Raw genomic sequence first — 16,280 nt, 5'->3', positions numbered from 1 at the left:
TTCTGTGTATTTGAACAGCAGGTTCAAACATTGATTTGTTTATTCATGTAAAGTGTTAAAGAGATTTTATTTCACATCATCTGTTCACTGTAATTCATCATTAGAAATGAGATTAAAGCTTCAACTGGAAAATTAAAGTGTCTCATGAAGCACTGTGTGTCACGTTGTTTTAGTCATAAATCAGAAATAAACATTAATTAAAATAGTAAAAGTGTATAAGGGTTTAGAACATTATGATAGAAGTATATGATGGTCATCCCCATGCTGTATTATGACTCATCATTTTTGGGGTTGATACCATTTGTTATACAGATTTGGTGCTAAATTTAACAATTTTTTACCACTGGAGAATTGATAAAAATGATCAATAATACCTCTAAAATACCACATTAAGACACCAAGACCTTGAGGAACACCATAGAAAAAGCCATGCTGTGATTTGGGATCAAAAACGTTTGACATTTGGAGATTTCTGCAAGAATTGCATTTTTCGGCGATTGGATGGCGAGCACTTGTGTTGTGTAAACTGCTCAGAAACCCCCTTATTGTCAATCTAGCTAGGAAATCCATCCATCCTCTGAATGCTCTAGGTCTGTAGCTTGTGGCTGTAAAGTTTCATGAGGCTGTGATTATCCTAGAGGTCACCACAGGTCATTTTATACAGTGAGGTCAATGAAATGTCTCCTATGGGGACTAACATCATCACACATGAATACAGTTGGGCTCATGAAAATTGACAAAGATAAAATAATTGAATGATGAAATAAATGATATAAAGAGAGATGAAATAAATCTAAGAATAGGAACATAACTCAGATAAGATCCTGCTTCCTTTCCCCGACCCTTCTCTCACTCATTGACTCGTTCATCTTGATCAAACAGTGTACAAATATACAAGCTACTACTCAGGAACTTGTATGTGCACAGTGTGATATGAGGGGTTGTATCTGCACATCTGGTTGAATAACGTAGCATCATATCTGCTCTGTTTTCTGATGCTCTGCTACGTAGACACACTGTGCATCACAGTCTCGAAATTTTATCTATTTGATTCGTGTACACAGACGCCGTGTGACGCTCAGTACGACTTTCAACAACGGATTTTTAGTGTGTTTTCCTACGAATGTCCAGCAACACGTGGTGCACCTTTCAATTTCCGCTCCAGTCTTTTCAAACTAAAACTACTTGGTTAGGTTTAGGAAAAGATGGTGGTTTGAGTTAAAATAACTCCAGAAGTGCTGTAATTTAAGTACAGAAGCTAAGTGACAAATAAATCATTGTTGACTTCTGGTTTCACACGGGCCATGAACAGCGGTCTCCTGGTGAAGGTCTGGTGTTTTTAGACCCACCCATCCACCCCGACCTCCTCCCTATACGGCGTTCGCCGCTCTTTACACTTCCTGGTTTACATACAAATTGATTTCGTGCTGACCATCACGACAACAAATGCGAAATTCGTGTAGTAGCTGCAGTAGCACTGGCGCGGTTACTTGTCATGAAATAGCGTTGTTGAGTTGAGGTCCTCTCTCCGCTCTGCGTCTGTGAAGTAGTTATGATGATATATATAATATTTTTCTATCCGCAGTGGATCAGATGACTGAATGTAACGCCACCTCAATCTGCTGAGAGTTTTTTTTCCATTTATTTATTTTGTTGAAGAAATATTTTTAATAAAATTAACTCATATGTTCACACTGTAAGAAGCACAACTGGAAGAAAAGTGAGGATGAATTGGCATTAAACAAGACTAGAGTCAGAATAGAGATATAGAATTAACTAAAATGCATAAACGATGGAAATAACGTGAATGTATTTCCTAAACAGATTATTTATTATTGTTATTATTTATTTTAGTTTTTTAGTGCAACATAACAGAAGATAAGTGAACAAGGCATGATGATGAGACAGAGGACAAGCAAAAACTACAGCCAGAACAGCATATATAAATAACTAGAAGAGAAAAAATAATGATTCATGATAATCATTAAAAAGTATAGAGTTTATTAAATATACAGCGGGTAAAATAAGTATTGAACACGTCACCATTTTTCTCGGTAAATATATTTCCAAAGGTGCTACTGACATGAACTTTTCACCAGATGTTGGTAACAACCCAAGTAATCTATACATACAAAGAAACCTAAACAAATAAGTTCAGAAATTAAGTTATGTGTAATAATGTGAAGTGACACAGGGGAAAAGTATTGAACACATGAAGAAAGGGAGGTACAAAAAGGCATGGAAAGCCAAGACAACAGCTGAAATCTATCAGTAATTAGAAAGCAATCCGGCCCCTTGTCAGTGCAAATTAATATCAGCTGGTTCAGTCCCAACTGATGGCCTATAAAAAGGTGTCTAATTACCAAGGTGTCACACAACAAACATCTCATGATGGGTAAAAACAAAGAGCTCTTGCAAGACCTTCGCAACCTTATTGTTGCAAAACATACTGATGAAATTGGCTACAGGCACATTTCTAAACTTCTTAATGTTCCAGTAAGCACTGTTGGGGCCATAATCCGGATGTGGAAAGAACATCATTTCACCATAAACTGGCCACGACCAGGTGCTCCTCGCAAGATTTCAGACAGAGGAGTGAAAAGAATTATCAGAAGAGTTGTCCAAGAGCTAAGGACCACTTGTGGAGAGCTTCAGAAAGACCTGGAATTAGCAGGTACAATTGTTTCAAAGAAATCAATAAGTAATGCACTCAACCGCCATGGCCTGCATGCACGCTCACCACGCAAGACTCCATTGCTGAAGAAAAGGCATGTTGAAGCTCGTTTAAAGTTTGCTGCACAACATTTGGACAAGCCTGTGGAATACTGGGAGAATATAGTCTGGTCAGATGAGAGCAAAGTTTAACTCTTTGGATGCCATAATACACACCATGTTTGGAGGACAAATGGCACTGCACATCACCCTAAAAACACCATACCAACAGTGAAGTTTGGAGGTGGGAACATCATGGTGGCTTTTCAGCATACGGTTTACCTATTAATGCAACTTTAAACATTAGCGTTACTCCTGAATCATGTTGGGGACTTCTTTGGCACTTTTATTTAATTAACGTTCAACTATCATTATTTATATTTTTATTAGAATATCATAATAACAACAGTACAGAAATGCTCCTTTCAGAGTGTTATCTTATTATAATATAATTTGTTGTTGTAATTTGTCAATATAAAGCACTGCATCATATTTTATATCCTAATTATTAGCTTGTCATGTTTATTATGACAATTTGGAAAGTAACTAAAGTTGTAACTAAAAGAGTAGAAGTAGAAAATACTCAAGTAAAGTACAAGTACCTGAAAGTACAGTACTTGAGTAACTGTACTTTGAAAATATACCGATTGGAATAACTTATATATTTATTCTCTGTCTGTTATTCAAAACATCTTCATTCTTTTATTTAAAACATAAACTGCTGTAAGTAGAAGTATAAAATCACATTTTTATGCTTTATAATTTTACTCCACTACATTAATGACAATGGAACAAATGGATATACTCAAGTAAAGTACAAGTAACTTCAAACACAGAATTACAGGAAGAGAGAAATACTATATAAGTATGTGATGATGTGTACTCTATCTCCCTCTAGTGGCTCCTCTCAGTCATTGTGTCCACACAGCAGAAAATAAAGACAACAATAGAGACACAAACTCTAACAGAACTACAGTTTTTCTCAGTCGCTTTGGCTCATTTCTTGAAACAGTCTTAACTTTCTCTAAACTGTAAATGCAATTATCACAACTGTTTGATGGGACATCACAACTCTATTACATGTCTGCAAAACGTAGTAAATCACACAAAACTCTTCATTCATGCTTCAAAATCTGGTTATTGTGTCAGTAAACTGGCCAACGGCACCAAAATGAAAAGTTGTTTTGTCATCATGTGAGCCGGACTGGTCAAAATGATTACGTGTTTTTTCACCATCAACCCTGGAAATGTTTCTTATATACTAATATCTGTTTTGTTGACACTGACTGCTTACTGTACTACACCAGGATGTCAGTTCTGTCTAGCTGAAGGCTGTTATATATCACACAGAGCTTTTTACATTCACATTTCAACAGTTGGTCAAAGTTTACTGGGAAAAGTCAATACTGTACAATAGTACACAGATATGTACATGTGTTTATAGTAAATGTATTTGTGTAGCAATGTGTTACATGTATTATAAACAACAAAAAGTCAGTTATTATAATCATTATCTTGCACACATGAGACAAAACACGTGAAATTTGCTTGACTGAATGAGAATTTTGAATCTGTTGTGAACGACAAACTAATTGTTCAGAGATTTGAGCTCATTGTCTTGAAAAAAATAATTCTGATACGAGAATTGAGCCAAAGCGAATACTTAGATACTGGTATCATCTGAAACTAGAAAACCTAAAGAATCCATTGGTACCAACCGTGTCATACTAGCTTGTAGTGAAGGAGGTTAAATAACGCTCCAAACAAGCATGGCCATTTTCAAAGGGGTCCCTTGACCTCTGACCTCCAGATATGTGAATGAAAATGGGTTCTATGGGCACCCACGAGTCTCCCCTTTACAGACATGCCCACTTTATGATAATCACATTCAGGTTTTTGAATGCAGTATAAATGTGTTTTTCTATCCTTTTCTAAAATAGTGTATCTGAATATTTCTGCATACTGGGGTCCATAAACAGTCTTGAATTACATAAATTGGGTATCACTGTAAAGATGAGACTCTTGTGGATCCAATGAGCCCAGCTGTATTCATGTGTGATGATGTTAGTCCCCATAGTAGACATTTCATTGTAGTGAGAGCAGTTTTTGAAACGTGACCTCACTGTATAAAATGACCTGTGGTGACCTCTAGGATAATCACAGCCTCATGAAACTTTACAGCCACAAACTAGAGACCTAGAGCATTCAGAGGATGGATGGAGTAAGTTTGGAACATTATTTAGCCTCCTTCCTGACAAGCTAGTGTGACATGGTTGGTACCAATGGATTCTTTAGGTTTTCTAGATACCAGTATCTTCACTCTAGTTTTAAAACTGAAAAACAGTAAAGTTGGTCGGGTCTCAGCGGGTTAATACAAAAGCATGTTGAAAAATGAAATTGAAATAGAAATCATACCCAAAAAGGTCAGTTAGTCCGAGTCCACCCAAAGAGCACCTGAGTGGGAACCATCCCTTTATTTCTGGCACCCTCTGCTGTAACCCTCCAACATCACAGCTCCAGTCACACTGAGCATGAGTCAGAACTCCACGAGGTCAAAGACAGCGTATCAGCCTTCATTTAATATACCTGAGACAAACCAGGAAACAGGTTGTTATTCTGCCTCACTGAAACGACACACACACACACACACACACGCACACACACACACACACACACACTGAGAGACGGACGATAAGATTCACCTTCAGACCAAAACCACCACTTCCACTGAGAGAGATCATCTACAGGAGGGAATACTGGGAATACTACCACTTCAACCAGCTGCTGAATCCACAAACTGAACCAGAGTTTTACAAGAACAAAGTCTCAAAGTGAAAGTAACTTTCAGGGAACAGGGAGTGGCTGAGCCGTCTGCCTGCTGTGTTTTCAGCTTCACTCAGAGACTAAATGGCTTCCAGATTAGAGGACGATTTCTGCTGTTCTGTCTGCCACGACATCTTTAAAGATCCTGTCATCCTGTCATGTAGCCACAGCTTCTGTAAAGTCTGTCTGCAGAGCTGGTGGACAGATAAACACGTCCAAGAGTGTCCACTTTGTAAGAGAAGACATTCAAAGCTCTTCCTACCTCCTAACTTGGCTTTAAAGAACGTGTGTGAGAGTTTCTTAAAGGAGAGAGCTCAGAGATCTTCAGAGGCTCTCTGCAGTCTGCACTCTGAGAAACTCAAACTCTTCTGTCTGGACCATCAGCAGCCGGTGTGTGTCGTCTGCAGAGATTCAGAAAAACACACCAACCACATAATCAGACCCATCGATGAAGCTGCACGACAACACAAGAAGGAACTTCAGGAAACTCTGGAGCCCTTAAAGGAGAAGTTAAAGGTTTTTGAAGAAGTTAAAGTGAAGTTTGATGAAACAGCAGAACACATGAAGGTCCAGGCCCGACACACAGAGAGGCAGATTAAGGAACAGTTTAAGAAGCTTCACCAGTTTCTAGAAGAGGAAGAGGAGGCCAGGATGGCTGCACTGAGGGAGGAAGAGGAGCAGAAGAGTCAGATGATGAAGGAGAAGATGGAGGCTGTGAGCAGAGAGATAGCAGCTCTTTCAGACACAGTCAGAGCCACAGAGGACGAGCTGAGAGCTGAAGACGTCTCATTCCTGCTCAACTACAAGGCTGCAGTGGAAAGAGTTCAGCAGCGCCCCCTGCTGGAGGATCCACAGCTGCTCTCAGGAGCTCTGATAGACCAGGCCAAACACCTGGGCAACCTGACCTTCAACATCTGGAACAAGATGAAGGACATGGCCTCCTACACTCCTGTGATTCTGGACCCAAACACTGCTGATCCAATACTCATCCTGTCTGAAGATCTGACCAGTGTGAGACGAGGAACAGTGAGACAGCAGTTTCCTGATAATCCAGAGAGGATTGATGCTTTATTTTACTGCTCTGTCCTGGGGTCTGAGGGCTTTAACTCAGGGACTCACAGCTGGGATGTCCAGGTTGGAGACAGTACATACTGGGAACTGGGTGTGTTAGCAGAGTCTGTCCAGAGGAAGGGAGGCCTACGGTCTGAATTATGGAGAATATGGTTAGATAATGGTATATACGGAGTATCCTCACCACCAGGAATACCCACTGTTCTCGTAGTCCAGAAGAAGCTCCAGAGGATCAGAGTGAATCTGGACTGGAACAAAGGAAAGCTGTTGTTCTCTGATCCTGATACTAACACACCCATACACACCTACACACACACTTTTACTGAGAGGATGTTTCCATTCATTGACACTGTGGATTATCTCCCACTGAAGGTTTTACCAGTGAAGGTCTCTGTGACTTTAGGACAACAGAAATAGATGATGATGATGATGATGATGATGATGATGATGGTGGTGACTTCCCCGCTCTATATGTAAATTAACACTTAGTAAACACACGGCTACTACAGCAGACGTTGTGATGTAACATTACAGGAATGTCAGTAGTAATATCCTACATATTTGTGAATTCAGGTACATTTTATTAACATTTTATTAACATCAAAATAAAAGGTTATTGTACCGGCAGAGAGCCGGGGATGTGAGAGAGAGTGAGCGGGTATCAGCTCCGTGCAAAGCAGCAAAACAAAAACACAGACACATCTCCAACAGTCTGATAATAATGACCTTCCCCTGACTACACTTTTAAAAAAACACTGTTTTTACAGTTTTTTTTCAAGAAATTTTTCATTTTTTGTCTGTATTTCAAAATGACAGAAAAAAAATATAAAAATGAAATGTTTCATTTGTGATTTATATGTAAATGGTCTTAGATGTACAGTATTTTTTGTAATCACAATAGTAAATATCTGTATTTAAGCTTTTCTTGATCATTTTTAAAGATAATATTCTGTTTTTTAGATGTTTATGACTCTATTTTAACAATTAATTTATGTTAGAAGAAAAGGATTTCATGGAATTCTAAAAATATTTCTTGTAAAAATACAGATTTTTTTTGCAAAACTTCTGAGAGTTAATGTAAATTTGGGCTTTTGCAACGTAAAATTACATGTTTCATTTGAGATTTATATGTAAATGGTCTTAGATTTACGGTGTATGACTATTCTAACAATAAATATATGTTAAAAGTAAAATATTTCTTGTAATATTACAGTATTAAAGGCTAATTATATAAAAATAATTTTTTTTTTTTTTTTACAGTTTATTTATGTTAATTAACGGACAGTATTTTTCCTTTTTTTAACAGACATTTTCTGGCGCCCCTGCTGCTGGAAAATTTCCGTTATTTTACACTTTTTTTTTACAGTGTATAGTAGTCTGATAGTCTGTAGATATGTAGCCTAGAAACAAGATATATATAAATAAAACACAGTTGTACTGACAGGATACAGTAGAGCACAGAGGTCGTTACCATGACGCCAGGCGTCTTCCTGTCTATTCACCTGAGGACTCAGAGACCCGCGGATCCCAGCGGGACGTCAGTAGAGTAGACGGTCCTTAATGTGGACCAGGACACATTCACTACACACTGCTAAAAGAATGAGGTCATATGAGACCCAGACCACCTCTGAATGTGGTCTGAGGGATCTGATCTCAATGTGTCTTTAGTGCGTTCACACCTGTACTTAGAGCTGTCCACTTGTGATCACTGAGGACGCATGTTAATACCAGGTCTGAACAGGGCCTACGGTCCAGGTCTGGACAGGGCCTACGGTCCAGGTCTGAACAGGGACTATGGTCTGGGTCTGAACAGGGCCGACGGTCCAGGTCTGAACGGGGCCTACGGTCCAGGTCTGAACAGGGTCTATGGTCCAGGTCTGAACAGGGCCTATAGTCCAGGTCTGAACCGGGTCTATGGTCCAGGTCTGAGGACATTTACATGCCAATACACACTCATAGCTCCGCCCCTAAACTTCAGCCCCGCCTCTTCCATAACTCGGGACCGTTAGTCGTAGACGGACTCTTCATCATTGCAGTCAGCAGAGTTCCTGTTTCTTTGTGCCTGGCTGCATGGATTATGGGTTTATTTAGTAACATGATGGTGGTGGGAGGGGCTACTCTTTGGTTTACCATTATTGATTATTGATTATATATTTAATGTGAAGTTTCTGTGTATTTGAACAGCAGGTTCAAACATTGATTTGTTTATTCATGTAAAGTGTTAAAGAGATTTTATTTCACATCATCTGTTCACTGTAATTCATCATTAGAAATGAGATTAAAGCTTCAACTGGAAAATGAAAGTGTCTCATGAAGCACTGTGTGTCAAGTTGTTTTAGTCATAAATTAGAAATAAACATTAATTAAAACAGTGAAAGTGTATAAGGGTTTAAAACATTATGATAGAAGTATATGATGGTCATCCCCATGCTCTATTATGACTCATCATTTTGGGGTTGATACCATTTGTTATACAGATTTGGTGCTAAATTTATCAATATTTTACCACTGGAGAACTGATAAAAATGATCAATAATCCCTCCAAAATACCACATTAAGACACCAAGACCTTGAGAAACACCATAGAAAATGATGAGTGCATAAAATACATAAACGATGGAAATAACATGAATGTATTTCCTAAACAGATTATTTATTATTGTTATTATTTAGTTTTGTTTTTTAGTGCAACATCACAGAAGATAAGTGAACAAGGCATGATGATGAGACAGAGGACGAGCAAAAACTACAGCCATAACAGCATATATAAATAACTAAAAGAAAAAATAATGATTCATGATAATCATTAAAAAGTATAGAGTTTATTAAATATATATAACTTGTATAAGCTTGTTCCACTTCGACTAAGTGGCAAAAAACAACAACTAAAACCTATTAATGCAACTTTAAACATTAACGTTAATCCTGAATCATGTTGGGGACTTCTTAGGCACTTTTATTTAATTAACAGTCAACAATCATTATTTATATTTTTATTAGAATATCATAATAACAACAGTACAGAAATGCTCCTTTCAGAGTGTTATATTATTATAATATATTTTGTTTTTGTAATTTGTCAATATAAAGCACTGCATCATATTTTATATCATAATTATTAGCTTGTCATGTTTATTAAGAAAATGTAACTAAAGTTGTAACTAAAGGAGTAGAAGTAGAAAATACTCAAATAAAGTACAAGTACCTGAAAGTACAGTACTTGAGTAACTGTACTTTGAAAATGTACCGATTGGAATAACTTATATATTTATTCTCTGTCTGTTATTCAAAACATCTTCATTCTTTTATTTAAAACAGAAAATGCTGTAATTCACTGATGTGTTTCTAATTTACTGATGGATTTGGAGGTTTCAACCCCCCAGAACCCAAGCCCCGTAAACTGCAACACACATCAGACATCACAATGGTTTTAAGAAAAAAATTAAGATTTTTATTTTCATAAATAACTGTATTAATTATAATATAAATAAAAGATTGATCCCTGATATTGTTGGCTTAAAAGTGTTTAGTCAGTTTCACTGCAACAAGAATTACAGGGGGAAGAGTGTATTTTCTTTCTTTCTTTCTTTCTTTTTAAATTACATTTTATTTGTTTCCTTAATGCAGAAAATGAGGAAGCATTTTTCAAATTATTTTTAATTTAATTTTTATTTATTTATTTGTTCATTTGTTACCTCATGTAGAAAATGCTGAAGGACGCCCGCCGGCATTTTTTAATTTATGTTTTATTTTATTTTTATTTATTTATTTGCTAATTTATTACCTCAATGCAGAAAATGAGGAAGGGCACCCACGAGCATTTTTTTTTAATTTATTTTTTATTGTATTTTATTTCCATTCATTGAAAAAATTCCATTATTTTTTTTATTTCTTTTTTTTACAGATGATGGCGTCCTATGCGACCGCCTATGGCCCATGCCTTAAGCCGGCCCCGATACAAGTACCTGAAAATTGTACTTAAGTGCAGTACAGATGATACATCTCAGAGTGTTTATTTTGATATAATAATAAATTTGACTTCATTTCAACACTGCTTTATTTATTTGTATGTATTGAAGACACAGAGGCAGCAACTCCATTAGAAACGTTGGAGTTTATTTTATGTTTTTAATGTAAAATCTTAATCTGAAAACAATAACAATAAATGTAATGTAAAAACTACAATATTTCAATCTGAGATGTAGTGGAGTAGAGGTATAAAGTAGCATAAAATGGAAATACTCAACTTAAGTACAAGTACCTCAAAAGGACTTGAGTAAATGTACATTCTACCATGAAAATGGATACTCAAGTAATGTAAAAGTACATCAAAATGACACACAAGTACAGGAATTGTGTAAAAGTACTTTCTGACTCCAATAAAACTGCAGTAATGTGTAAACAGTGAGAGATGCAGCTTCTATCATGACCTCTATGACTAACTCCATGTGTCACTGATGGCTCAAACCAAACTCCTATTTAAAACACAGCCTTTTTAAGCCCCTCGTAGTGTTTCTGTGCATCAGCGGTGGAGTAATTGCTCCCTGGGTGGGACATGAAGTTGTCTGGATAAACTTCCAACAGCATCACATGCAAGAGTACAAGTACCTCAAAGTGATACTTAAGTACAAAAGTACTTTTTGATCAAGCGAAAGAAAGGAACTAAAGAAAACTGCAGTAGTGGGTAGCTAAATGTAGATTACAGCATAACGTATTTGTTGATTATATTTACCATCTGAATATACTATAACAAACATCAGGTAAATACAATGCACTAAAAACTACAATATTTCAATCTGAGATGTAGTGGAGTAGAGGTTCTAAAGTAGCATTAATGGAAATACTCAAGTTAAGTACAAGTACATCAAAGGACTTGAGTAAATGTACATTCCACCACTGCTGAAAAGTAACGATACATGTAGTGCAGTAAAAAGTACAATGAAATGTGGTATAAAGTAGCAGAAAATACTCAAGTAAAGTACAAGTACCTCAAATAGACACACAAGTACAGGACTTGTGTAAAAGTACTTTCTGACTCCAATAAAACTGCAGTAATGTGTAAACAGTGAGAGATGCAGCTTCTATCATGACCTCTATGACTAACTCCATGTGTCACTGATGGCTCAAGCCAAACTCCTATTTAAAACACAGCCTTTTTAAGCCCCTTGTAGTGTTTCTGTGCCCCAGCAGCACTGGAGTTATTTATTCTGATATAATAACACAGTTGACTTCATTCCACCACTGCTTTATTTATTTGTCAGAATTTATTTATTTGTAAAATAGACCCACTGAGGAGGTAACTGTAGTAGAAACAGAGGAGCAGGAGATAAGGCCGAGCCACCTGTGCTCTTCCTCCTCCTCCTCCTCCTCCTCCTCCTCCTCCTGCTGCTCCTCCACAGAGTGCAACAGCCCGTCAGCTCCACCAGCGAGCAGCCGAACATGGAGTCTGATCAACGGCAGACTGAGGGCGGACGGTCCGGTCCTAGTCTGGATCCATGAAGGAGAACCAGAACCAGAACCAGAAACACAACAAAAACTGCTCCGCTTCTCTGCCGAGTTACATGCAGTGTGTGTGTGTGTGTGCAGACTTTCTCTCCATAGAGTTTCACTGAGTTTACATCCGGGTTTTTTCCCTAGGCAATGGGAGTCGCAGCACCGCCGTTCCTTAGGCAAAGTGAAATAAATTCGCTGCACCGACACAAAAAGTAGTCCGCTTTTCCAACACATTTTCGCCTTACCTCGCGCCCCCGATCCTCTCGATTTAACGAACTTTAACAACAAAACGTGCCAACATCAAACGCTTTATCGCTCGCAAACGCACCTTAATTGTACGTGTAAGTAGTTTTTTGTCCCCCCTTCCTCCAGCTCCGCGGCGCAGGGATCTCGACGCCGTGCTGAGGCTGAGAGCTGAATGAGATTGAAGAAGAGTTCTTCTTGTTTTGTAGCTTCAGTTTTTTTTCTCTTGTTTTTAACACCAAATTTTAAAACTAAAACATAAAATACAGCAACAAAACAAAGCTCCGCGGGAAGGGAGAGCGAGCTTATATATGTGCTGTTATTGCACCGTGGATCGGCTTCTTCTTCTTCTTCTTCTTCTTAGATATATATATATTTAATTAACCCTACAGGAGGACTGCTGCTGAGTAAGTGCACATTGGGGCTTTTTTTAATTTCATAACTTTAATTTTCCACTCTCTCTTGTCAAACTTCACCTGCTGTCTTGTCTCCTTTTGGCTGCTGTGTGTGTTAGCTGTGTGTCAGGTGTGTGAAGCTGGTGTTCCTTCATTCAGCAGGGCTTTTCCCCCCTTTCTGTTGTATTTGTAGCTGGTGTGTTTCTTATTCTAGGAGTTGATATTGTGGAGGACAAGAGAGAGCGGCCGAGAGAGAGAACTTAGACCCGCACAACGAGCTGCTGCTGCTCGGCGTCAGTTTGGAAGATGGCGTCCTATTTAAGAGACTGTTTCTCATTCTCATATCTTCTATTTCCTCTGTTTTCTCCCTAACCCACATCGGCCCCTTACCACGACGTTTATTATGATCATATCTTTGATGTAAGTTATCAGCTGTGTTAGCTGTTAGCTGCTAACAGGATGGTTAGCATTAGCTCAACGGCTGCAGAAAAGCTAACACTTGTCCGTTAACACAGTGGAGCAATGTCGGATGCTTATTTTAACACCAACCAACATTGAGAAACACTCACACGTTTATTAGTAGTGATAGTTTACAGCTGTTTATTTTAATACACTGGAGATATTTGAACATCCATTCGACTATAGTTGGCTTTTTTATAATATAAGATTGGGTTTATAAAACGTTTATTTCCAAAACACACCACCCCACCGAAACAAAAAAACACTTTCCATGTATCTCAACTCCCGCAGCAGAAGAAGCACTTAACAGGCTCTCATCTTGGAGAGGAAAAAAAAAAAAACCCTCCATTTTATATATAGCTTCATTTTCTTGCCTTTTTTTTTTTTTCGGGGGGCCTTTTTCGTGTCTGCAGCGGGCAGCTATGTGATGCTGATGGTGAAGTTTATCCAGACAACTTCCATGTCCCACCCAGGGAGCAATTACTCCAATTAACCCAGGCAGCAGTTTATACATACTGCCAGGGAACCCATGAACAGAAACACTACGAGGGGCTTAAAAAGGCTGTGTTTTAAATAGGAGTTTGGTTTGAGCCATCAGTGACACATGGAGTTAGTCATAGAGGTCATGATAGAAGCTGCATCTCTCACTGTTTACACATTACTGCAGTTTTATTGGAGTCAGAAAGTACTTTTACACAAGTCCTTTACTTGTGTCTATTTGAGGTACTTGTACGTTATTTCATACGACTACTCCACCAAATTCCATTGTACTTTTTACTGCACTACATGTATTGTTACTTTTCAGCAGTGGTGGAATGTACATTTACTCAAGTCCTTTGAGGTACTTGTATTTAACTTGAGTATTTACATTTTATGTTACTTTATACCTCTACTCCACTACATCTCAGATTGAAATATTGTAGTTTTATACTGCACTATATTTACCTGACAGCTTTAGTTGTAGTATATTCAGATGGTAAATATAATCAACAAATACTTTTTGCTGTAATATACATTTAGCTCCCCACTAATGCAGTTTTATTTAGTTTCTCTCGTCTCGATCAAAAAGTACTTTTAACTAAGTTCTTTACTTAAGTATCATTTTGAGGTACTTGTACTCTTGCATGTGATGCTGATGGAAGTTTATCCAGACAACTTTATGTCCCACCCAGGGAGTAAGTACTCCACAGCTGATGTACAGAAACACTACAAGGGGCTTAAAAAGACTGTTTTTTTAAATAGGAGTTTGGTTTGAGCCATCAGTGACACATGCAGTTAGTCATAGAGGTCATGATAGAAGCTGCATATCTCACTGTTTACACATTACTGCAGTTTTATTGGAGTCAGAAAGTACTTTTACACAAGTCCTGTACTTGTGTGTCTATTTGAGGTACTTGCACTTTACTTGAGTATCCATTTTCTGCTACTTTATACCACATTTCATTGTACTTTTTACTGCACTACATGTATTGTTACTTTTCAGCAGTGGTGGAATGTACATTTACTCAAGTCCTTTGAGGTACTTGTACTTAACTTGACTATTTACATTTTATGTTACTTTATACATCTACTTCACTTCATCTCAGATTGAAATATTGTAGTTTTTACTGCACTATATTTACTTGACAGCTTTAGTTGTAGTATATTCAGATGGTAAATATAATCAACAAATACTTTATGCTGTAATATACATTTAGCTACCCACTAATGCAGTTTAGTTTAGTTTCTTTTTTTTCCCGCTTGATCAAAAAGTACTTTTACCTAAGTTTATCCAGACAACTTCATCTCCCACCCAGGGAGTAATTACTCCACAGCTGATGTACAGAAACACTAGGAGGGGCTTAAAAAGACTGTTTTTTTAAATAAGAGTTTGGTTTGAGCCATCAGTGACACATGGAGTTAGTCATAGAGGTCATGATAGAAGCTGCATCTCTCACTGTTTACACATTACTGCAGTTTTATTTGGAGTCAGAAAGTACTTTTACACAAGTCCTTTACTTTAGGTCTCATTTTGAGGTACTTGTACTTTACTTTATACGACTACTCCACTAAATGTCCTTGTACTTTTTACTGCACTACATGTATTGTTACTTTTCAGCAGTAGTGGAATGTATATTTACTCAAGTCCTTTGAGGTACTTATACTTAACTTGAGTTGTTCCATTTTATGTTACTTTATACCTCTACTCCACTACATCTCAGATTGAAATATTATAGTTTTTACTGCACTATATTTACCTGACAGCTTTAGTTGTAGTATATTTAGATGGTAAATATAATCAACAAATACTTTATTTTAGAGTATTTTCAATTTATACCACTTTCTACTTCTTCTCCAATACATCTTACAGGGAAATATTGTACTTTCTATTGCAGTACTATTTATCTGACAGCTTTACTAATACTAAAATAATAATCTGATAATACTTCTGTACTTTTACTGCTGATACTTTAACACACAAAGCTGATAATACTTGTGTACTTTTACTGCTGATACTTTAACCGCATGAAGCTGATAATACTTGTGTAATTTTTCTGCAGACAGATTACTTTCACTACTGACTCTTTAACTACATGTAGCTCATGATACTTCTGTACTTTTACTTCTGATACTTTAACTACATGAAGTTGATTATACCTGAGTACTGTTACTTCTGACTCTTTAACTATATGTAGCTGATAATACTTCTGTACTTTTACTGCAGGCTAAGTACTTTTACTACTGATACTTTAACTACATGAAGCTGATGATACTTCTGTACTTTTACTGCTAATGCTTTAACTACACAAAGCTGATAATACTGCTGTACTTTTACTGCAGACCGAATGCTTTTACTACTGATACTTTAACTACATGAAGCTGATGATACTTCTCTACTTTTACTATTGATACTTTTACTACATGGATCTGATAATACTTTTGTACTTTTACTGCTGATACTTTAACTACACAAAGTTTATAATACTTTACTTTTACTTCAGACAGAGTACTTTTCCTACTGATACTTTAACTACATGAAGCTGATAATACTTCTGTACTTTTCCTGCTGATACTTTACCTACACAAAACTGATAATATTGTGTA

General features: G+C 37.2%; 2 protein-coding genes across 9 annotated transcripts in view; both read left to right on the top strand.

Annotated features, from left to right (window-relative positions):
- Positions 1-5,358: 5,358 nt before the first annotated feature.
- LOC141766457 (nuclear factor 7, brain-like) lies at positions 5,359-7,832 on the top strand. Its single transcript, XM_074633337.1, has one exon. The coding sequence runs from the start codon at positions 5,620-5,622 to the stop codon at positions 7,021-7,023; it is 1,404 nt and encodes a 467-aa protein (XP_074489438.1). The 5' UTR covers positions 5,359-5,619; the 3' UTR covers positions 7,024-7,832.
- Positions 7,833-12,007: 4,175 nt separating this feature from the next.
- Positions 12,008-16,280, top strand: part of phf21ab (PHD finger protein 21Ab) — a 44,331-nt gene continuing 40,058 nt past the window's right edge. For 5 of the 8 annotated variants that reach the window (XR_012593643.1, XM_074633393.1, XM_074633392.1 and 2 more), the window contains exon 1: positions 12,009-12,749. The gene's annotated coding sequence lies outside the window, so the exon portion shown is untranslated. Of the gene's footprint in view, positions 12,750-16,280 lie in introns of all 8 variants that reach the window. The other 3 variants (XM_074633391.1, XM_074633390.1, XM_074633395.1) reach the window with 1 other exon arrangement.

This window comes from Sebastes fasciatus, chromosome 4, assembly GCF_043250625.1.
Source record: "Sebastes fasciatus isolate fSebFas1 chromosome 4, fSebFas1.pri, whole genome shotgun sequence".
Lineage (NCBI taxonomy): Eukaryota > Metazoa > Chordata > Actinopteri > Perciformes > Sebastidae > Sebastes > Sebastes fasciatus.
Note: the sequence above shows the minus strand (reverse complement) of the source record. Positions and strands in the feature narration are given on the sequence as shown.

Excerpts from the sequence above, each read along its gene's own strand:
- LOC141766457 (XM_074633337.1), top strand. The coding sequence starts at position 5,620 with ATGGCTTCCAGATTAGAGGACGATTTCTGCTGTTCTGTCTGCCACGAC.